Source organism: Lepidochelys kempii, chromosome 12, assembly GCF_965140285.1.
Source record: "Lepidochelys kempii isolate rLepKem1 chromosome 12, rLepKem1.hap1, whole genome shotgun sequence".
Taxonomy (NCBI): Eukaryota; Metazoa; Chordata; order Testudines; family Cheloniidae; genus Lepidochelys; species Lepidochelys kempii.
In genome coordinates, this window is record NC_136391.1 from 2195300 (window position 1) to 2218896 (window position 23597).

A 23597-nucleotide genomic window follows, 5' to 3' on the forward strand; every position below is an offset into this window, starting at 1 on the left:
AAATAAAATAAGGACAAATGCAAAGTACTACAATAAGGAAGGAATAATCAGTTGCACTAATACAAAGTGGGAAATGATCGCCTAGGAAGGAGTGCTACAGAAAAGGATCTGGGGGTTATAGTGGACCACAAACTAAACGAGTCACCAATGTGATACTGTTGCAAAAAAAGCAAACATCATTCTGGAATATATTAGTAGGAGTCTTGTAAGCATGACACAAGAAGTAATTCTTCCACTGTACTCAGCACTGATAAGGCTTCAACTGGAGTATTGTGTCCAGTTTTGGGCATCACACTTTGGAAAAGATGTGGAGACGGTCCAGAGGAGAGCAACAAAAATGGTTAAAGGTCTAGAAAACATGACCTATGAGGAAAGATTTGGGGGGCAAAATGGGTTTGTTGGAGAAGAGAGGACTGAGGAGGGAACACAACAGTCTTCAAGTACATAAAAGGTTGTTATAAAGAGGAGGGTGATAAATTGTTCGCCTTAACCACTGAGGACAGAAGTTAAATTGCAGCAAAGGAGATTTAAGATGAACGTTAGGAAAAATGTCCTGTCAGGATAGTTAAGCACGGGAATAAATTACCTAAGAAGGTCACAGAATCTCCTTCATAACAGGTTTAACAGACAGGGATTGTCTAGATAGTCCTACCTCAGTGCAGGGGATTGGACGAGATCAGTGGTTTTCATACTTTTTAGGCTGTGAACCCCTTTCCAAATAATGTAGTCTGCTGCATACCCCCATCTGAGATAGGGTCATAATATACCTATGATTAGATTGCCAATTCTTTCTAATTAGAGTGAGCTGTCTGCCATTACAGGATTTTTCTCGTGTACCCCTGATGACAGTATGCGTACCCCACTTTGAAAACCATTGGACTAGACCAGTGGTTTCCAAACTTTAACAGCCCACGAACCCCTTTCACTAAATTGTGAAATCTTGTGAACCCCCTCCTAAAAATGAATATTTCCAGGGCCTTTAAGTTTAAATTTCCTCTGCACTCCACAAGGCTCCTGCTGCTGGACCGCATTGACTGCCCCAGTCAACTGAGCTCCACTGAGCTCGGGCTGCGGGTCCCGCTGACCACCGGGGCTCAGGCTGCCGGCCCCGACTGCCCAGCCCCGCTCTCCCTGGGGCTCGGGCCGTCTGCCCTGCAACCAGGTCCCACCTGCTGCCTCCAATGCCCGGGATCCTCTGGCCGCCATGAGTGACATTTTTCTGGCGAATCCCCTGTAATATTCTGTGAACCCCCAGGGGTTTGCGAACCTCAGTTTGGGAACCACTGGATTAGATGATCTGTCAAGGTCCCTTCCAGTCTTACATTTCTATGATTTATCTGCATCCTTGAGGATCTCTGCTTCTACCCCCTTTTTAATCTTACCAATATTGTGGCCATCATATCTCCACACAAGGATTAGATAAGACAGCTTCTTTCCATCAGTTGGCCAGAGGGGATCATGGTGGTGCACCAGGAAACACGCCCTCTCCCTTGTTTCTTCCCTTCTCAATATGGGGTCAAGCACATCAGCCTTACACTTATAAGACCCAGGAGTGGGAATCAAACCCATGACCTCCTGCATGACAAAGCAGAGGACTCAGCAGAACAGGTGGGCCCTGCAACATGTTCTTGCAGTGGTCTGCTTGGTCCCCTGGCAATGAAAAGACCACCATATAACCCAAAGGAAGTCAGCTCATTAACCTTGAGCTAAGGACCAGTTATGTAATCATTGCTGCATGGCCCTGATTGCATGGAGCTCATGCTGTTCCTCCCTTTGTCTTTCTCTCCTTCCCTTGATCAGCTGTCAGGATTTGAATTGAGTAAAACTGAGTCATCCATTAAGAGGAGCTGCAAGAAGAAATTGACAGATGTCCCTTCTTCGGCTTACATCTCTCCCCTGGGCCTAGCTTCCCTGAGCCACAAGTATGACGTGCCCAGTGAAATATACAGGTATGGGGATGCTGGACTATAATACATAAAGGTTGGATGCACTGCTGCAGACAGGTTTCAGAGTAACAGCTGTGTTAGTCTGTATTCGCAAAAAGAAAAGGAGTACTTGTGGCACCTTGGAGACTAACCAATTTATTTGAGCAAAAGCTTTCGTAAATTGGTTAGTCTCTAAGGTGCCACAAGTACTCCTTTTCTTCTTGCTGCAGACAGTTTCCTACAGAAGACAGATTTTTAGACAGGTTCTGTAGGTGACTTGCTTGGCACAAAATGATGGGAACCAAGAATCACAAGATAACTGGCTCTGTGGATGAGGGGAAAGGAGTGGACGTGTTCTTCCTTGACTTTAGCAAAGCTTTTGACACGGTCTCCCACAGTATTCTTGCCAGCAAGTTAAAGAAGTATGGGCTGGATGAATGGACTATAAGGTGGCTAGAAAGCTGGCTAGATTGTCGGGCTCAACCGGTAGTGATCAATGGCTCCATGTCTAGTTGGCAGCCGGTATCAAGTGGAGTGCCCCGAGGGTCAGGCCTGGGGCAGGTTTTGTTCAATATGTTCATTAATGATCTGGAGGATGGCGTGGATTGCACTCTCAGCAACTTTGCACATGACACTAAACTGGGAAAAGAGGTAGATACGTTGGAGGGTAGGGATAGGATACAGAGGGACCTAGACAAATTAGAAGATTGGGCCAAAAGAAATCTGATGAGGTTCAACAAGGACAAGTGCAGAGTCCTGCACTTAGGACGGAAGAATCCCATGCACTGCTACAGACTAGGGACTGAGTGGCTAGGCAGCAGTTCTGCAGAAAGGACCTAGGGGTTACAGTGGACCAGAAGCTGGATATGAGTCAACAGGGTGCCCTTGTTGCCAAGAAGGCCAATGGCATTTTGGGATGTATAAGTAGGGGCATTGCCAGCAGATCAAGTGATGTGATCGCTCCCCTCTATTCGACATTGGTGAGGCCTCATCTGGAGTACTGTGGCCAGGTTTGGGCCCCACACTACAAGAAGGATGTGAAAAAATTGGAAAACGGAGGGCAGCAAAAATGATTAGGGGACTGGAACACATCTCTTATGAGGAGAGGCTGAGGGAACTGGGATTGTTTAGTCTGCAGAAGAGAAGAATGAGGGGGGATTTGGTAGCGGCTTTCAACTACCTGAAAGGGGGTTCCAAAGAGGATGGATCTAGTCTGTTCTCAGTGCTAGCAGATGACAGAACGAAGAGTAATGGTCTCAAGTTGCAGTGGGGGAGGTTTAGGTTGGATATTAGGAAAAACTTTTTGACTAGGAGGGTGGTGAAGCACTGGAATGCGTTACCTAGGGAGGTGGTGGAATCTCCTTCCTTTGAAGTTTTTAAGGCCCGGCTTGACAAAGCCCTGGCTGGGATGATTTGGTTGGTGTTGGTCCTGCTTTGAGCAGGGGGTTGGACTAAATGACCTCCTGAGGTCCCTTCCAACCCTGATATTCTATGATTCTATGACTGAGTTCTATTCCTGACTCTACCACTAACTTAACCTCTCTCTCCATTAGCTTTCCCTTCTGTTAAAAGGGAACAGTGTTAGACACCCTACAGGGAGGGCAGAGCTTGATTAATGTTTGTATAGGGCTTTGTGGATGGAGGCTGCTACCAAAGTACAAATTAATACCACATAGGAAATGGAAGAGCTTTTGACATTTCACTTGGCAAGGTCTCTTCCCAAAGGGATTGGGCACACAGGTAGGCAGAAGTCAATATTAAGTTAGATGGACTCTCTGGAATAATCACAGGAGCCAGCCCGGTGGGTCCGGAGTGGAAGATGAGTCTGCTGTGTGGGAGAGCAGCTCACAAATCAGCCTGACATGCTGATTCCTAAACGGGGAAGGAGGGAGTGCTCAGAGATGATGTGTTTGTTAGGTGGCTGAGGGTGTGGTTCACCCTCCTTCTCCAACACTATCCAGCAAGCAGCAGAGCTGATGAGCATAGGAGGAGGGATCAGAGGGAGGTTGAGGAGGCTTTTTTGATGCTCAGCAGGCCTGTTTGTGTCCTTTCAGCTTTGGGATCGTCCTGTGGGAGATCGCGACCGGCAAAATTCCATTTGAAGGTGGGCAACAAGGGCTTGTTTTCTGTCATACTGCAAGCACCTGGGTAAAGGCCCAGGGTCCAGTCCAGATGTGTTCTGCTGATGCAGGGTGATATTTGGGATCAAATGCACCTCTTGGCAAATGTTCCCTATTGCTACCTAGTGCTCAGGAGCTTCAGATCCAGAGGGGCTATGAAATGACTGAATGACTGTCCAACATGCCTGTAGCCACTTGGACCAGGTAGCAAAGTAGCTTTAACTCTGGAATCTTTCCTGGAATTTAGGCTCCAATTCAGCAAAGCACTTACAAAGACACATACTTAATTGTAAGCAAATAAGTAATGCCATCTGTATTCAACAAAGCACTTAGGTATGTGCTTCGCTACTATTGAAGTTAAGTGCTGTGGAATTGGGGCCTTAAGGCAGGGTTCATAGCAGATGAGTTTTTCATAGACGCAGCATAATGAGTATTTCAATCCTGCCTCTTCCCTGCTGTGGGCTTGGCAGGCCGCATGAGGCTCTATTTAAATGCTTTAATTAGGTTCCCTCTCCGCTACCTTCTTGTGGAATCCAAAACAAGTCGGTGCCTCCTGACTCCCAATTTGTGTGTGTTGTGTTAGGCTGTACTTCCCAAGAGATCTATCAGAAAGTTTATGAGCAACGTTACCAGGCTCCTGTTGGGGAAGATTGCCCCTCCCACCTGCAGGATGTCATCAATCAGTGCCGGGCCTTTGAGCCTTTGCAACGTCCTTCTGCTGAAGGTAGGATGGAGTCCCATGTTTGCTTCCCTTTACTCTACAGCAATACTAGCTACCAGGTGATCGCTGCTTGTCCCCGGTCAGACCTGCTGAGGAAATCCCAGGGAGGAGTGGAGGGACTGCAAGCCTAAACCCCCAGTCTGGAGGGAGAGGGATGGGGGTCTCTGCCTGAAAGAGGAGATGGCTAGAAAGACTGAAACCTTTAAGTGGGTGCCCTTGAGGAAAACCAGGGTGGTGGGTCAAGTGCAGTTTAATCCTGAAACTGCCAGTGATGATCCAGTCTGACCTCCTGTATAACAAATGCCAGAGAACTTCACCCAGTAATTCCTGCATCAAGCATAACAACTAGTGGTTGATCTTTTTGCAAGACATCCAGTCTTGCTTGATAGATTTCAAGTAATGGCAAATCCCCCACACCCCTGGTAAATTGTTCCAGTGGATAATGACTAAGGCTACGTTTTAGTCACAGGTATTTTTAATATCACAGGCAGTAAACAAAAATTCACAGCCCGTGACCTGTCCATGACTTTTACTATATGGGCGGGGGGTGGGGAGGAGCTGGGTACTATGGTGGGGGTAGAAGGCAGCGCACAGACCAGGACCCCCGCTGGTGCTGAGGCAGTGGGTGTTGGTGGGGCCAGCAAGCTCCCTACCTGGCTCCATGCCTCCCCCCTCCCTCCAGCAGCAGAGTTTGGGTATGGGAGGGGGCAGGGGGTTGGGGCATGGGACAAGGTGAGGCAGGCTCTGGGCGGCACTTTCCTGGGGGGGGCCTCCCCGGAAGCAGTGACATCCCCCTTGCTCAGCTGCTAGGCGGAGGCGTGGCCCGGCAGCTCTGCGCGCTGCTTCTGCCTGCAGGCATCGCTCCCACAGCTCCCATCAGCCATGTGAAGCCAGCGCTCTGGGTGGAGATAGTGTGCAGAGCTGCCTGGTCACACCTCTGTCTAGCAGTTGAGCAAGGGGGATGTTGCCACTTCCGGGGAGCCCCCCAGGTAAGCACTGCCCAGAGCTGCCTCACCCATCCTGCTCCCCAGCCCCCTCCCACACCCAAACTCTGCTGCTGCGGGGGGGGGGGGAGAGCAGTGGCCCAGCAGTGGCCCATGTGACTGATGCAGGGGCTTGCCTGAGCTGCCCCTGAGCCAGGCACACCGGCCAGTGCAGAAGTCACGGAATCCATGACCTCAGTGACAAACTCGCAGCCTTAGTAATGACTCCCACTGTTACAAATGTGCACCTTGTTTCCAGTTTGAATTTGTCAAGCTTCATCTTCTGGGAGAGTGAAGGTATAGGGAGAGAAAAGGAGCTAGAACAGGGGTTCTCAAACTTCTCTGCACCATGACCCCCTTCTGACAACAAAGTTGATACATGACCCTGGGAGGGAGGCACAGCCCAAGCCCCACCACCCTGGGTGGGGGTGAGAAGCAGGCAGCAGCCCAAGCCCTGCTGCTCCAGGTAGGGTGGAGAGGGGGCCACAGCCTTAGCCTGCCCCCCCAGGTGGAGCTGGAGCTAGTGCTTCAGCCCTGGGTCCCAGCAAGTCTAATGCTGGCCCTGGCAACCCCATTAAAATCAGGTCATGACCCACTTTGGAGTCCCAACCCACAGTTTGAGAACTGCTGAGCTAGAAGAAATGGGGAATTAAAGGAAGAGATCAGAAATGGAGACTGGAGGAAATAGAGAACAATGAAAGAGCAAGGGATGAAATGAGAGAATGAGGAAGGACCAGACAAGGGGAAAACTGCAGAAGAATGGAGAGGAAGATGAAATGTTTAATAATCAGCCAGGAAGCAAGCAGGTTTTTCAGGGGAGAGGACACTTCTGCTAACTATGGAACCGCCAGCTCACATCAAGGTCACACTGAGCTTGTTCAGAGGCTTAACATGGGTGTTAGCATAGTCATACCTGTCCTCTCATTAAATCTACTCATTCGCATAGTCACTGCCATACTCAGAGCTGGGGGAAACCCCAGCTTAACACACTGGTTTTCTGAGATCAACAGCATCAAAAATACTGTGCTCTGATGAGAGCAGCTCCTTGGTGCTATGGAATCTGGGGCTTGGCCTTTCACTCTGAGCAATAAACTGCAGTATATGAGAACATCAGAATAGCCACACTGGGTCAGATCAAAGATCCATCTAGCCCAGTATCCTGTCTTCAGACAAAAAGAAAAGGAGGACTTGTGGCACCTTAGAGACTAACCAATTTATTTGAGCATGAGCTTTCGTGAGCTACAGATCATTTCATCGGATGCCATTTCCAGCTGTTGACAAGAACGTCACTGGCCCACCTTGATTATCACTATAAAAGGTGTTCGTTTCCCCGCCCCCCCAGCTCTCCTGCTGGTAATAGCTCACCTTAAGTGATCACTCTGGTTAAAATGTGTATGGTAACACCCATTGTTTCATGTTCTCTGTGTATATAAAATCTCCCCACTGTATTTTCCACTGAATGCATCCGATGAAGTGAGCTGTAGCTCACGAAAGCTTATGCTCAAATAAATTGGTTAGTCTCTAAGGTGCCACAAGTACTCCTTTTCTTTTTGCGAATACAGACTAACACGGCTGCTACTCTGAAACCTATCTTCAGACAGTGGCCAATGCCAGGTGCCCCAGAAGGAATGAAAAGAACAGGTACCATTAAGTGATCCATCCCATCATCCTTTCCCAGCTTCTGGCAAACAAGAAGCTAGGGACACCATCCCTGTCCATCCTGGCTAATAGCCTCCAAGAACTTATCTAATTCTTTTTTGAACCCTGTTATAGTCTTGGCCTTCACAACATCCTCTGGCAAACAGTTCCACCGGTTGACTGTATGTTGTGTGAAGAAATACTTTCTTGTGTTTGTTTTAAACCTGCTGCCTATTAATTTTATGGTCCCTAGTAGCAGGAGCTGTTCTGTCTCTGGGAATGTCTTACTGCTGTTGCTTTTAGCACATACAAAAATAAATGACCGATCCTTCTTATACTTGACGCAGCAGCACAAAAGGGAGCAGGGACCCGCTGTTGTCCATGAAGACTTGTGTGATAGGGAAGTTGTCCCCTCCTCCCACTCGGTGTATCAGGCAGGAGGCAACTTTCTTTAAATCACTACCATCCCACCATATGGGGCATATACACTAGCCATTTCAGTAGTCTTTTGTAAGGAAAGAGTGAGACCTTAAGGTTTGCCATTAGTAATCCACCATGCTCTCCAAAGGCACAAAGATTTTCGGTAGCATAATTGACCAGGGAATTTCCTGTGCTGAGAACTATAATGAGAGTTGCCACTAAAGGGCACTCAAGAACATCAAATTTGTCAGCCCCTTCTGGCATTTGGCCCTAGGTGCTTAGTATTCTACATTACCCTCTCTTCTTGATAGCTCCATCATGCTGGCTTACATTATTTAAAAAAAAAAAAAAAAAAAAACTTTCTGCAGCCTCTCCCAATCCCTTCGCCATGTGGATCTGTCTCTGCTGTACATGCTTATTCCTCTTTTGTTGCTCTTGCACAGTATAAAGCAGTCAGATTTCATTTTCTTTGGTTGAGCCTGTAATGAAGTGATCCAGTGATACGTACTCAGTAATAGTCCTGTATACTATTACTGAGTACGTATCAATCATCTTGCCAGGAAAAAAAAATCTGAGTATTCTAATCTGAAAACAAATTCTGTTTGTCTTCTGCAGAGATTGTGGACTCGCTGATAGCCATCTATGGCAAGATAAATACAGCAAGCTAGCTACAAGACACAAACTCAAGGCATCCCTTGAAGAAAAGAGGCAAGCGTGTTTAGGAGCAAAGCACGGGCTGCTCCATCCCTGTGTACCATGACACTCTAGCATGAAGTTTGTTACACTTTGCCAGATCTGTATACTCTGCTTTTTTTAAACAGCATCTTGACCTGCCCTCCAACTTCGAGGGTGCAACTCTGAGCCTTTAAATAGTTGTGCCTGCAATTTTGCATCAGCAATTTACTGTGGACATGGTTTATAGCACTTAAACATCTCCCTTCCTGAGCATGCTCCCAAGATTAGAAAGCCATTTTTATTTCATGTAGGGGGGACCAGCCTAGAATCCTGAAGGGAAGCTCCCTTAGTACTGTCAACAGAGTAGGGGGAGTCAAGGTAAGGCTGTGACAGCTGCAGCGCTGGCTTTAGGTTTGGGGCTAATACTGATGTGGAAATTTGAGAGAGTTTGGCAAATGGTGGTAGGCTCTGAGGTGCAGGTGCTTGTCCCTGGCACTGCAGGGGGGCTTTGTAGCTGAGATAGGGAGCAGGTTAGGTAGGGGGGTCAGTCTGAAGGTGTTTGTTACTGGAGGGAGTTATCATATGTGATCTTCCCTTACCCTTCCCCAACAACCAAATGACTTTCTAGCCTCTCTCCCTCAAAGGACTCCTGACCTCCATCCCTTCCCCTGCAGTGCCCCTCCCTACATTAAACTTAGTATACTCATCCTCAGTGTCCTGTAGTACCTCTCCTCCCGCAAACAAGGTGAACTTCCAGAGCACCCCAAGCTGAGGGGACCCTCCATGCTGGCTGTTACTCAGCAACCAGAAGAACCTGCCTCTCCTCTGTTGATTTCCCAGCTGGAGGGAGGAGTTGGGAACCAGGAGTGGATGGGGCTGGTGGCAGGGGTGTCAGAAGGGCAGGTCAGGAAAGTCAGGTGGTTCCCACCATGTGGGAGGTGAACTTAGATTTCCCAGTAGCCAGAAACCTCCCCCTCCCCCTCCGTTCCAGGCACAGTATCCCAGCAACTTTTCCCAAAGCTTAGACAGTTGCCAGCCCCACGTGACATCTGCTTGTGGACTAGCTAGTTTCCTAAGCAGCAGAAATTTATGTGGGGCCCAGCTACTTTCGTGTTCAGCTCCAGCACAATGCCTCCCCCGTTGTGAGGCCTGGCATGCCATAGAGTCTGTAACATTCCAAACTGTAGACTTGTAAGATGAGTCCAGCATCAGATTGTGGCATGCCCCACATTCCGCTGTCCCTCGAAGCATGCACAGTTCAATGGATAAGTATCTGGGACCCAAGTCCACCTCTGAGCCAGCACTGCAAGAGAAAGGGGAATGCAGCAGAAGCCTGCATGACCAGAGACACAGTGGATCACATGTCAGACTAGGCATCCTTACTACTAGTATAGAATCTTCCCCTCCCTAGTAGTCCCCCACCCCAAGCTCAACTATCATCTTCCTCTTCCCGTCCCTGCTCCCTGCAGAGAGACCCTCATTGCCCCACATTAGGAGTTGGCCTTTGCTGGATCCACTGCGACAGACACCTCTGCTCCAAAAGGGTGGAGCAGTGTTTAGCCAATTATTTCCATCTTTGCCTGGTTGGACAAAACTAAATATTTGAGCCCAGGCAAGAAAAAGCAACAACATTTAATAGCTATACTATCAGCACCCCAGGTAGCCTAGGTCAATCTGCCTTTGGAAATTATAACCCCTGGGTGCTAGGAAGGTTAGGGGCAGTAGAGTTTGGGACAAAATACCCATGTGAATATAATGAGCTGAGAAATTAGGTCATTCTTGTAAAATCAAGACACAGGCTGTCCAGCTACTCTATTCCAAATGCAGGAGTTGATCTAGGCATTTGCAAAGCGCTGTGTATGTTAATGCTGCTATTGAAATGTGTGTTTTAAATAAATGTTCTTTATTTGAGGCACTTGTAGCCACGCATCAGGCACCACCAACTGTCAGTGATGGCCAAGTCTGTCTGTTGAATTTGAAACAGAACAGCATAAAAAACACAGAGGTTTTAACACATCAGTGGCACTCCTGAGACTCTCTTGTTGTCACTATACTGCTAGGCATGATTACTCAGAACTTCATGGTGGTAACAGGGTTAAAACTCTGATGGATTTTATCCAAAAGCACTAGCTCATAACAACTGAGCTATGGGAGAATCTCTGTTAACATTATAGGGTCCATGACACAGAGAAGTTTAACTTCACACAGCCAGCCAGCTCTTTACAGTATTATTTCCTTCTTTGGCCATCCCCAAAATAGTGCCAATAGTTTTGTGGTAACTCAGAGTACTGCAGCATGGACACACAGGCCAGGGCAGCAGCCATTTGGTGGAGGCAGCATGTCAGTAACAGGGCTGCTACTCTGAAACCTGTCAGTAACACTTCAGGCATTTAAGGAATACTCAAATTTAATTAATTTCCTGTGCAGGGTTATCCACAGTATAGAAGCCTCAAGGAGGTTGAGTAATTAGCAAATAAATTATTTTAAATTAATTACTTTTGCTCTCCCTCTGTTTGTGCACTCTACTCTTCCTCAGTTAGTGTTGTTTCAGCCCAATTAAAAATAGTTCCAAACTAAAACCAATGATGCCTCCTGCTGTGACCCATGGGGAAAAAAAATGATTCTGGCTCTGACTGTGCAAAGGAGCCGATGTCACAATTCCTTGGTGGGAATACTGGACTGGTGGGCACTGATCATATTTATTTATAAAGGTGCCTATCATCAGGAAATCTAAATTCAGCTCCTGCAAAGTCCTGAAAGTGTTTTCCTCGAAGCTTAGCATCAAATACATTTGTTAACCCTCCCAAACAAATTCTCTCAACTTGGGAGTCCCTTGCCAAAAATCACCTTACCCACTCTCCCAGCGGAGGCTAACCTTGCAAGGGGATGGCGCCAACAGAAAGAGAGCAGAGCTGTACCTCAATTTTAAAGAAGAAAAAGTTGGCACTTTTTTATATTTGGAAAGTCCACAACTGTGTGTTACAGCCTCTCAATAAATAATAAGAGTCATTCGCTTCCACACGCTGCTTCGCATCCCTAGGTCTTGAACCACTTTAAGAAGTGCGGCATGGGCCCCCGGCCGTAGCAATTTAGCGGGGAGTTTAGGGACATTTTAGACGTTCCGTTGAGACGCACGCAGCACAACCCTTGACAAAGCCCTGGCTGGGATGATTTAACTGGGAATTGGTCCTGCTTTGAGCAGGGGGTTGGACTGGATGACCTTCTGGGGTCCCTTCCAACCCTGAGATTCTATGATTCAGCCTCGTGGCCGCCAGCGGCCAGGGCTCCGAGGCCACGTTCGCGCGCGGCCGGCCACGCTGGGGGTCGGGCAGCCGCTCCGACTCGGCAGGAAACGGCGAGCAGCAGCTGAGGAGCCGCAGAAGCAGAACCTGGGGAGCGACTGGGCTCCCGCTGGCCGGGCCGGCGGAGAAAAGCGGCCGGTAAGGAAGCCACGCGCGAGCGGCCTCAGGCCCCTGCCCGCCCGCCAGGGCCCCGACGGGGCGGCGGCCGGACTCGCGCCAACGGAGGCGCTGCCCCGCCGGAGGAACCCGCCCAGCCGCCAGCGCCAGCTCTGCCCGGGGTGCGGCGGCGTCACTCCCGCTTCCGGCCGCGCGGCGGACGGGCCCAGCCCCGGCTGCCTGCGGGGGCGGCTCGGCGGCGGAGCGCTGCGGGGAGGCCTCACCTCGGCCGCGCGCTCCGGCAGAGCGGGGCATGCCGGGAGCTACCGCTGCCCGCCGGGCGCGCTGCATGCCGGGAGAGGCGCTCTCGCCGGTGGCTATCTCCTGGGCCCTGCCCCCTTTCCCCCTCGGCCCTGAGGGCGGGATGAGGCTGGGGGTTCTAGCCCCTCCCCCCCGGCGCCTTTTCTACCGCCAACAACGTTCGAACTTGCTCCTTTCCCCTTCTTTTTATTTGACAGGCAGTTCATTGCTCCCGTCAAAAGGTGCTTCCTGAGGCCTTGTCCCGCCTCTTCCTTTTTCCTCTGATCGACAGGCCGATCATCTAGTCACAAAGGGGCACAGGCGGAATTCTCGCCCCCACTCCAGGTGATTGACAGACTTGTGGCCAATAAAAATGGAGCGCCTGAGTTTTCTCGTTCCCCCCCCCGCTAAACTGGCAGCCAATGTGTCCAATAAGAGCTGATAACGTAAGATTACACCGCCCAATAGAAATACGGGTTACGCCAGGGAGGGCGGTAGCCACCAATGAGGCCGCGGGGCGGGCTGTCGGGCGCCGGCGGGGAGATTGAGCTGGGCGGGAGGCCATGGCGCCTCTCTAGGGGCGGTTGGTAACTCGAGCCTGCCCGCTCCCGCGGCTGCAGGTGAGTGCGGCGCCCCCGGGGCCCGGGCCTGCGCGGACGCACTGTGCCCCGTGGGGGCCCCCGGGCTCTCCCCCTCGCAGCGCCCCCAGGCCGGCCAGTAACGTCCGCGGGCCCGTCGCCGAGCGGTGCGCGGCCCCTGGAGGCGGATCGGGCGCCCCGTACGGCGGGCCCTGCGCCTGGCCCTGCAGCCGACGATCGGGGCCCTGCGGGCTCTGGGGGCCTGGGGGCGAACCGACGGTGGGGGACCGTGCGGTGGCTGCTCGCCCCCTGCTGGCTGGTGGGGTTTGAGCGGAGCCTGGGCTGGCTGTGTCTGTCCGGGCTCCCTCCCCACTCTGACTCTGGGGTACAGATGTGGGGACCCGCAGGAAAGACCCCCTAAGCTTGTATTCCACCAGCGTGGGTTAAAAACTTCCCCAAGGCACGAATCCTTTCCTTGTCCTTGGGCGGTATGGCTGCCACCACCAGCAAGTGATTTAAACAAACATTCAGGGAGGGGCCACTTGGAGCCCTATCTCCCCCCCCTTCACCCCCCTTCCTGGGGAGGCTTGAGAATAATCTACCAACCAACAGGTTAACAAAGTGAGCACGGACCAAATCCCTGTTTTTTAGGACACTGAAAATCAATCAGGTGACATGATCATGTGTCACTGTAAGACCTCATTCTCCATTCTTTCAGGGTTGGCCTGCCAGGAAGGTTTGGGAGTAAATAGAGCCGTTTACAACCAATTGTCCTGGTTAATGGGAGCCATCAAGATACCAAGCCATTATTAATGGCCCACACTTTGCATAGTTATAATAGGACTTTAGAGTAATACTTGATATTTCTAGTTTTGTATACAAGAATGATACATACATAGAATCATAGAATATCAGGGTTGGAAGGAACCTCGGAAGGTCATCTAGTCCAACCACCTGCTCAAAGGAGAACCTAATCCCCAATTAAATCATCCCAGCCAGGGCTTTGTCAAGCCCGGGCTTAAAAACTTCAAAGGAAGGCGATTCCACCACCTCCCTAGGTAACGCATTCCAGTGCTTCACCACCCTCCTAATCAAAAAGTTTTTCCTAATATCCAACCTAAACCTCCCCCACTGCAACTTGAGACCATTACTACTTGTTCTGTCGTCTGCTACCACTGAGAACAGTCTAGATCCATCCTCTTTGGAAACTCGCTTCAGGTAGTTGAAGCCTGCTATCAAATCCCCCCTCATTCTTCTCTTCTGCAGACCAAATAACACCAGTTCCCTCAGCCTCTCCTCATAAGTCATGTGCTTCAGCCCCCTAATCATTTTTATTGCCCTCTGCTGGACTTTTCCAATTTTTCCACATCCTTCTTATAGTGGGGGGCCCAAAACTGGACACAGTACTCCAGATGAGGCCTCACCAATGCCGAATAGAGGAGAATGATCACGTCTCTCGATCTGCTGGCAATACTCCTACAGCCCAAAATGCCTTTAGCCTTCTTGGCAACAAAGGCACATTGTTGACTCCTGTCCAGCTTCTTGTCCACCTGAGATCCTTTTCTGCAGAACTGCTGCCAAGCCATTTGGTCCTTAGTCTGTAGCGGTGCATGGGATTCTTCCTTCCTAAGTGCAGGACTCTGCACTTGTCCTTGTTGAACCTCATCAGATTTCTTCTGGCCCAATCCTCTAATTTGTCTAGGTCCCTCTGTATCATGTCCCTACCCTCCTGCATATCTACCACTCCTCCCAGTTTAGTGTCATCTGCAAACTTGCTGAGGGTGCAATCCACGCCATCCTCCAGATCATAAATGAAGATACTGAACAAAACCGGCCCCAAGATCGACCCCTGGGGCACTCCACTTGATACCGGCTGCCAGCTAGACATGGAGCCATTGCTCACTACCTGTTGAGTCTGACCATCTAGCCATCTTTCTATCCATTCACCTAGCCCATACTTCTTTAACTTTCTGGCAAGAGTACTGTGGGAGACCGTATCAAAAGCTTTGCTAAAGTCAAGGAACAATATATCCACTGCTTTCCCCTCATCCACAGAGCCAGCTATCTCATCATAGAAAGCAATTAGGTTAGTCAGGCATGACTTGCCCTTGGTGAATCCATGCTGACTGTTCCTGATCACTTTCCTCTCCTCTAAGTGCTTCAAAGTTGATTCCTTGAAAACCTGCTCCATGATTTTTCCAGGGACTGAGGTGAGACTGACTGGCCTGTTGTTCCCCGGATCCTCCTCCTTCCCGTTTTTAAAGATGGGCACTACATTAGCCTTTTTCCAGTCGTCCGGGACTTCCCTCGCTCGCCATGAGTTTTCAAAGATAATGGCCAATGGCTCTGCAATCACGTCTGCTAACTCTTTTAGCAGCCTCCGATGCAGTGCATCTGGCCCCATGGACTTGTGCTTGTCCAGCTTTTCTAAATAGTCCCGAACCACTTCTTTCTCCACAGAGGGCTGGTCATCACCTCCGCATACTGTGCTGCCCAGTGCAGTAGTCTGGGAGCTGACCTTGTTCGTGAAGACAGAGGCAAAAAAAGCTCTGAGTACATTGGCTTTTTCCACATCCTCTGTCACTAGGTTGCCTCCCCCATTCAGTAAGAGGCCCACACTTTCCCTGACCACCTTTTTGTTGGTAACATACCTGTAGAAACCCTTCAAATAGGATGAACCCTACAAATAGGAATAACACAGTAGATTATAAGCTTGGTAATGATACCTTAAAAGAGACCATTTGCATGAAACCTATTCCAGTTACATTATATTCGCACTCATTAGCTTATTTCAATAAAACATGGAGTGCAATGTCAGAGTGCCAAAGTAACTTTGTTGAAGTATTTCAGTGCTAGCTGGCTGCACTGAAATATCCATTGGACAGATGATAAACAACTGTTGGTCCTGCCTTGAGCAGGGGATTGGACTAGATGACCTCCTGAGGTCTCTTCCAACCCTAATATTCTATTTTTCTATGTGTGGTGCTCAATTCTCCCTTTCTAAAGGTAGCTAAAATTACATATCACGGTCAGTGGAAAATATAGGGAGTTTTTCCTAACATTTGTATTCCATGTGCCTGTTCTTACATGCAGTTACTTAGCTTCAATCAGTTTCTGAGATAGAAGTGACTTTTGAAGTGACATGGAGTTAGCTCTGCCAGGCCTTCTGTGTTTACATTGTACAGGCTCTTCACAACAGGTTGGTAGACTTAACTTTAAGATGAAATTCATTTCTAGGTTGATGGTCTAATCTAGTCATGTCTTGCAGGATACAGCAAAAGCCATGGAATTTGTATTTTAACATAAAAAGAAGAGGAGTACTTGTGGCACCTTAGAGTAACAGATTTATTTGAGCATTTCTCTAAGGTGCCACAAGTACTCCTTTTCTTTTTGCGAATCAGACTAACATGGCTGCTACTCTGAAACTTATTTTAACATAGTAACTTTTCTGCATTGGTCAAGCTGAGAACTTCCTCTTACTGAAGAGGAGTTTAAAATATTTACAACACTGAGTGTTTCAAAGTCCTATTGAGGCAGTGTTTGGATTGCATTAAAGAAAATAGCAAGTGTCATAAAGGATATGCCTGATCTAACAAGTTTTTATATTTTCCCTCTAAGACAACTTATTTAAAATATTGTTTGAATTTCACTATGGATTCCTTTATTCTAAAATGGAATCATCCGTATTATATAGCCGAAGTTATATCATATAGAAGAGGATTCCATCCTATTCCTCTACATACACTTGTATGAATTGAGACTGTTTAATTCAGTTGAATTAACTTTGAAGGTAAAAAGAACAGGAGTACTTGTGGCACCTTAGAGACTAACAAATTTATTAGAGCATAAGCTTTCATGGGCTGTAATAAATTTGTTAGTCTGTATCCGCACAAAGAACAGGAGTACTTGTGGCACCTTAGAGACTAACACAGCTGCAACTCTGGAACCTGTCATTATTTAAAGGTAAAGTTTTTTGTTGGATAAGTTAAGGTTGCAGGAATGTATATGTAGATTTAATACATATTGCCTTTCAAGAACCTTAGTATTAAAACAGACAAGCTATAAGAAACACAGGACATGCAATGTTGCAATTCTCAAAGACCCAAACTGCCATACCTTTCTATCCTTTGTAGAAATACCAGCCTCCCATCTTCTCTCCTTTGCATGGAGAGAATCTCAAATGTGCAACATAGAGCGTTGATCTTCTAGTTCGTATGAGAGAGATTTGTGTAAAACAAAGTGTGCTATGCTTTTGCAGTGCTAATCTTTGCTTTCTCCCTGTAAGTACATTAATTTCAGGATCCTGGGTAGCATGTATGTAGTGTGTATATGGAGAGACATTAGAGCTGCCTAATGACATGACATCTGGGATCATTGAGCCTGATCAGAGAGGTTCTGAGTACCTCCAGAAAAGTGCAGAGTGCCCTCAATATCCTGCAGAATTGGAGCTGTCATAAATATAAAGGAAAGGGTAACCACCTTCCTGTATACAGTGCTATAAAATTCCTGCTGGCAAAACCCTTTCACCTGTAAAGGGTTAAGAAACTAAGGTAACCTCGTTGGCACCTGACCCAAAATGACCAATGAGAGGACGAGATACTTTCAGATCTGGAGTGGGGGAACAAAGGGTGTCTGTCTGTCTGTGTGATGCTTTTGCCGGGAACAGATCAGGAATGCAGCCTCACAACCCCTGTTAGTAAGTAATCTAGCTAGAAATGCATTAGATTTCCTTTTGTTTAATGCCTGGTAAAATAAGCTGTGCTGAATGGAATGTATATTCCTGCTTTCGTGTCTTTTTGTAACTTAAGGTTTTGCCTAGAGGGATTCTCTGTGTTTTGGATGTGATTACCCTGTAAGGTATTTACCATCCTGATTTTACAGAGGTGATTCTTTTACCTTTAATTAAAATTCTTCTTTTAAGAACCTGATTGATTTTTCATTGTTCTTCAGATCCAAGGGTTTGGGTCTGTGTTCACCTGTACAAATTGGTGAGGATTCTTATCAAGCCTTCCCCAGGAAAGGGGTGTAGGGCTTGGGGGGATATATTGGGGGAAGACTACTCCAAGTGGGCTCTTTCCCTGGTCTTTGTGTAAGACGCTTGGTGGTGGCAGCATACGGTTCAAGGACAAGGCAAAGTTTGTACCCTGAGGAAGTTTTTAACCTAAGCTGGTAAGAATCAGCTTGTGGGGACCTGCATGAAAGACCCTCTATCTGTACCCTAGAGTTCAGAGTGGGGAAGGAACTTTGACATGGTGGCAGAGCGGCGGGATCATTTTGAACCAGAAGGACAGCATGATTTTAAAAGGTTTTGTAAAAGGTGATTGCAGCTGTAGAGTCTGTCTGCCTGGGGGACAGAGCAGCAGGCATAACAAAAGGATTTTCTGTAGGCTGAGAAGAACTATCAGAAAGGTTTAAAAAAAAGGGGGGGGGCAGGGATATCAGGTTACAGCACAGCAAAATTTTCCAAGCCAGGTTTTTGTTTTGTTGTTTTTCTTTCTAACCCTCAGGTGTAAAGAAAGTTTAAAAACAGAGAGGCTAGGATGACAGAAAGCAAGGCACAACATAAACTGGTGTTAACCAGACTGGAAGCAAAAGAGAATGGTTGAATTAAAACGACTCGATAAGAAAGCCCAGGATGCTGCCCACAGGAGAGCTTTGGAGGAATGCGGGATTTGATGTTACAGGAGCAATTCCTGAATATGTCCAAAGATGATATAAAACAGTGTTTATGGGATAAGAAAATGGACTCAGGAGGAAGTCTTGCTTCTTATGCTGATCAATACGAGCAGTCCCAGACCGCCAGAGAGGCGGGGCAAACCGGAACAAAACGAGAGGAGAGAACAACAACCCTGGTCGCAGTTGGAGCGGATACAAGAAGGGACAACCTCAGACCACACCCTACTACCAGGGGCAGCCCAAGGCTCCAACTACACCCCAAGGAACACTCCAGATACCTTATCGTCCCGCCACACCGTTCTCCAGCAACCCACCTCGCCCCAGTGACCCATCAGCTGGACGATGTTTTAAATGTAACAAGCTGGGGCATGTAAAGGCCAACTGCCCCAAGAACCGCAACAAATTACAGTTCGTTGCACCGGAATCACACCAGAGGTTCTCAGGCCCCGATAGTTCCCAGATACCATCAGAGCGGAGGGAAACTGTGAGTGTGGGCAGGAAGAAGGTCACAGCGTGGAGGGACAATGGAGCACAAGTGTCGGCTTTCCATACTTCCTTAGTGGACCCCATTTAATCGACCCAGAGGTCCAAGTGACGATTCAACCCTTCAAGTCAAACTCTTTGGACTTGCCTACAGCCAAGTTGCCGGTCCAGTACAAGGGCTGGTCAGGAACATGGACTTTTGCAGTCTATGATGATTATCCCAACCCCATGCTGTTGGGGGAAGACTTGGCCAATCATGTGAAGCTAGCCAAGAGGGTGGGAATGGTCACCCGCAGCCAGGCTAAGCAAGCTGTCACACCTAGCTGTAGTCCGGAAACTTCTACCAGGACCTAGTCAGGGATGGTGGAACCGGACCCCATGCCCACGTCTGCAACAGCAGTAGTGGATCCAGTCCCAGAGACCCAGACAGAGCCAGAACCGGAACCGGCAGAACAACCCGCACCAGAACCATTGGCAGCACTGAATCCAGTACTTGCAACCCCAACACCAGAAGGCCCCACCGAACCTGCACCGGCGGCAGCAGCAGATAACCCTACACAAGAGGCTCAGCCAGAGCCTGAACCCCAACATAGTGCACCAGCGGAGAGCGGTTCACAGTCAACGGAAACAGCCCCATCACCTGCATCGCTTCCCGAGGGACCAAGCCCAGGCCCACAATCCAATGAGGAACTGATGTCTCCAGCATCAAGGGAACGGTTCCAGACTGAACAGGAAGCAGATGAAAGCCTGCAGAGAGCTTGGACAGTGGCACGGTGCAACCCACCGCCTCTCAGCTCTTCTAATTGATCCAGGTTTGTTGTAGAAAGAAGACTTTTATACAAGAAAACTCTTTCTGGTGGACACCAGGAAAACTGGCATCCTCAGAGACAGTTGGTAGTTCCAACTAAGTAGTGCAGAAAGCTATTAAGCTTAGCCCACAATCATCCTAGTGGCCATGCTGGGGTGAACAGAACCAAAGACCATTTGGGAAAGTCGTTCCACTGTGAGGGAATGGGCAAGGATGTTTCTACCTATGTCCGGTCTTCTGAGGTGTGCCAAAGAGTGGGAAAACCCCAATTCCAGGTCAAAGCCCCTCTCCAGCCACTCGCCATCATTGAGGTTCCATTTCAGCGAGTAGCTGTGGGTATTCTGGGTCCTTCTCCGAAAGACACCCAGAGGAAAGCAGTACATACTGACTTTCATGGATTTTGCTACCCGATGGCCAGAAGCAGTAACTCTAAGCAACACGAGGACTAAAAGTGTGTGTCGGGCACTAACGGACATTTTTGCCAGGGTAGGTGGGGCCTCCGACATCCTCACAAATGCAGGAACTAATTTCTTGGCAGGAACTATGGAAAGTCTTTGGGAAGCTCATGGGGTGAATCGCTTGGTTGCTACCCCTTACCATCATCAAACAAATGGCATGGTGGAGAAGTTTAATGGAACTTTGGGGGCCATGATACGTAAATTCGTAAATGAGTGCTCCAATGATTGGGACCTAGGGTTGCAGTGGTTGCTCTTTGCCTACAGAGCTGTGCCCCATCCCAGTTTAGGTTTTCACCATTTGAACTCGTATATGATCACGAGGTTAAGGGGCCATTGCAGTTGGTGAAGCAGCAATGGGAGGGATTTACACCTTCTCCAGGAACTAACATTCTGGACTTTGTAACCAACCTACAAAACACCCTCTGAACCTCTTTAGCCCTTGCTAAAGAAAACCTAAAGGATGCTCAAAAAGAGCAAAAAGCCTAGTATGATAAACATGCCAGAGAGCTTTCCTTCAAAGTAGGGGATCAGGGCATGGTCTTAAAGGTGCTCCAGGCCCATAAAAAGCGTTATGGGAAGGGCCATTCACGGTCCAAGAGCGCCTGGGAGCTGTTAATTATCTCATAGCATTCCCCACCTCAAACCGAAAGCCTAAGGTGTACCATATTAATTCTCTAAAGTCCTTTTATACCAGAGAATTAAATGTTTGTCAGTTTACAGCCCAGGGAGGAGATGACACTGAGTGGCCTGAACGTGCCTACTACGAAGGGAAAAGTGATGGTGGCGTGGAACAGGTGAACCTCTTCATGACCCTGGGGCGTATGCAGCGATACCAGATCAAGGAGCTGTGCACTAGCTATGCGCCAACATTCTCAGCCATCCCAGGGCTGACTGAACGGGCATACCACTCCACTGACACAGGTAATGCTCACCCAATTAGAGCCCAACCTTACCAGGTGTCTCCTCAAGCTAAAACTGCTATAGACTGGGAGATCCAGGATATGCTACAGATGGATGTAATCCGCCCCTCTGGCAGTGCATGGGCATCTCCAGTGGTTCTAGTTCCCAAACCAGATGGGGAGATACTTTTTTGCATGGACTACCGTAAGCTAAATGCTGTAACTCGCCCAGACAACCATCCAATGCCACGTACCGATGAACTATTGGAGAAACGGGGATGAGCCCAGTTCATCTCTACCTTGGATTTAACCAAGGGGTACTGGCAGGTACCGCTAGATGAATCCGCCAAGGAAAGGTCAGCCTTCATCACACCTGTCGGGCTGTATGAATTTAATGTGCTCCCTTTCGGGCTGCAGAATGTACCAGCCACCTTTCAAAGACTTGTAGATGGTCTCCTAGCAGGACTGGGAGAATATGTAGTTTCCTACCTTGATGATGTGGCCATATTTTCGGATTCCTGGGCAGATCACCTGGAACATCTACAAAAAGTCTTCGAGCGCATAAGGGAGGCAGGACTAACTGTTAAGGCTAAGAAGTGTCAAATAGGCCTAAACAGAGTGACTTACCTTGGACACCAGGTGGGTCAAGGAACTGTCAACCACCTACAGGCCAAAGTGGCCTGTCCCAAAGTCAAAGAAACAGGTCCAATCCTTCTTAGGCTTGGCCAGATATTACAGGCGATTTGTACTTCAGTACAGCCAAATCGCTGCCCCACTGACAGACCTAACCAAAAAGAAACAGCCAAATGCAGTTCAGTGGACTGAAGAGTGTCAGAGGGCCTTAAACCAGCTTAAATCGACACTCATGTCTGACCCTGTGCTAAGGGCTCCAGACTTTGACAAACCGTTCCTAGTAACCACAGATGCATCCGAGCATGGTGTGGGAGCAGTCTTAATGCAGGAAGGACCAAATCAAGAGTTCCGTCCTGTTGTGTTTCTAAGCAAGAAGCTGTCAATCAGTGAAAAGGAATGTTACACCATTGTCTACGCTCTGGAAAAGCTACGCCCATACGTTTGGGGACGGCATTTCCACCTGCAAACCGACCATGCTGTGCTACAGTGGCTTCATACCGCCAAGGGAAATAACAAAAAACTTATTCGGTGGAGTTTAGGTCTCCAAATTTTTATTTCAACTTACAATACATTTTAGGAGCTTCTAGCAAAGTGGCTGATGCAGTCTCCTGTGAAAATTTCTCAGAATCAACTGGTTAAAATCGTCCTTGAGATGTGGAAAATATTGTTGGTAGTCTATTTAGAGGTGCATGTGTCTTATTAACTCTGTTTTCTCCTAGAGCTCCAGGAAAAAATCACAGCCAGTGTTTCACCCTATCTGTGATTTGGGGGGCGTGTCATAAATATAAAGGGAAGGGTAACCACCTTTCTGTATACAGTGCTATAAAATCTCTCCAGGCTAGAGGCAAAACACTTTCACCTGTAAAGGGTTAAGCTAAGGTAACCTCGCTCGCACCTGACCCAAAATGGCCAATGAGAGGACGAGATACTTTCAGATCTGGAGTGGGGGAACAAAGGTGTCTGTCTCTGTGTGATGCTTTTGCCGGGAACAGATCAGGAATGCAGCCTCAGAGCCCCTATTGATTAGTAAGTAATCTAGCTAGAAATGCATTAGATTTCCTTTTGTTTAATGCCTGGTAAAATAAGCTGTGCTGAATGGAATGTGTATTCCTGCTTTTGTGTCTTTTTGTAACTTAAGGTTTTGCCTAGAGGGATTCTCTATGCTTTAGTGTGATTACCCTGTAAGGTATTTACCATCTTGATTTTACAGAGGTGATTCTTTTACCTCTTCTTTAATTAAAATTCTTCTTTTAAGAACCTGATTGATTTTTCATTGTTCTTCAGATCCAAGGGTTTGGGTCTGTGTTCACCTGTACAAATTGGTGAGGATTCTTATCAAGCCTTCCCCAGGAAAGGGGGTGTAGGGCTTGGGGGGGATATATTGGGGGAAGACAACTCTAAGTGGGCTCTTTCCCTGGTCTTTGTGTAAGACGCTTGGTGGTGGCAGCATACAGTTCAAGGACAAGGCAAAGTTTGTACCTTGGGGAAGTCTTTAACCTAAGTTGGTAGGAATAAGCTTAGGGGGTCTTTCATGCAGGTCCCCATATCTGTACCCTAGAGTTCAGAGTGGGGAAGAAACCTTGACAGGGGCCCTTAATAAATTGTCTTAAGTATGCTATTTGTCTAACCAGGAATTTCTAAAATTCTTGTTTGTGCTCTCTACGACCATGAAGAAATCCAGAATTAATATGAACTAAAACGCCGTAGTCACAATGTGGTTTTGTGTGCACTAATATAATGAAACTGGAGAATCCTAGAAGATTAGGGTTGGAAGAGACCTCGGGAGGTGATCTAGTCCAACCCCCTGCTCGCAGCAGGACCAACCCCAACTAAATCAAAACCCTAACCCTCTGTGTAAGCTCAAAGACTTGTCTCTCACCAT

General features: G+C 48.1%; 2 protein-coding genes across 14 annotated transcripts in view; both read left to right on the forward strand.

Annotated features, from left to right (window-relative positions):
* The window catches only part of MLKL (mixed lineage kinase domain like pseudokinase), a 28264-nt gene extending 17232 nt beyond the window's left edge, over positions 1-11032 (forward strand). For 3 of the 4 annotated variants that reach the window (XM_078848066.1, XM_073307093.1, XM_073307094.1), the window contains 4 exons: positions 1801-1949; positions 3980-4029; positions 4629-4769; positions 8423-8558. In XM_078848066.1, coding sequence (XP_078704192.1) covers positions 1801-1949; positions 3980-4029; positions 4629-4769; positions 8423-8475 — 393 coding nt within the window. In that variant the 3' untranslated portion in view covers positions 8476-8558. Of the gene's footprint in view, positions 1-1800; positions 1950-3979; positions 4030-4628; positions 4770-8422 lie in introns of all 4 variants that reach the window. The other variant, XM_078848067.1, reaches the window with a different exon arrangement.
* Positions 11033-11740: 708 nt separating this feature from the next.
* The window catches only part of RFWD3 (ring finger and WD repeat domain 3), a 65499-nt gene continuing 53642 nt past the window's right edge, over positions 11741-23597 (forward strand). For 2 of the 10 annotated variants that reach the window (XM_073307086.2, XM_078848065.1), the window contains exon 1: positions 12680-12800. Coding sequence is in view for 2 of the 10 variants with exons in the window: in XM_073307090.2 (XP_073163191.2) it covers positions 19657-19729 (73 nt within the window). In the remaining 8 variants the exon portion in view is untranslated. The other 8 variants (XM_073307084.2, XM_073307089.2, XM_073307085.2 and 5 more) reach the window with 7 other exon arrangements.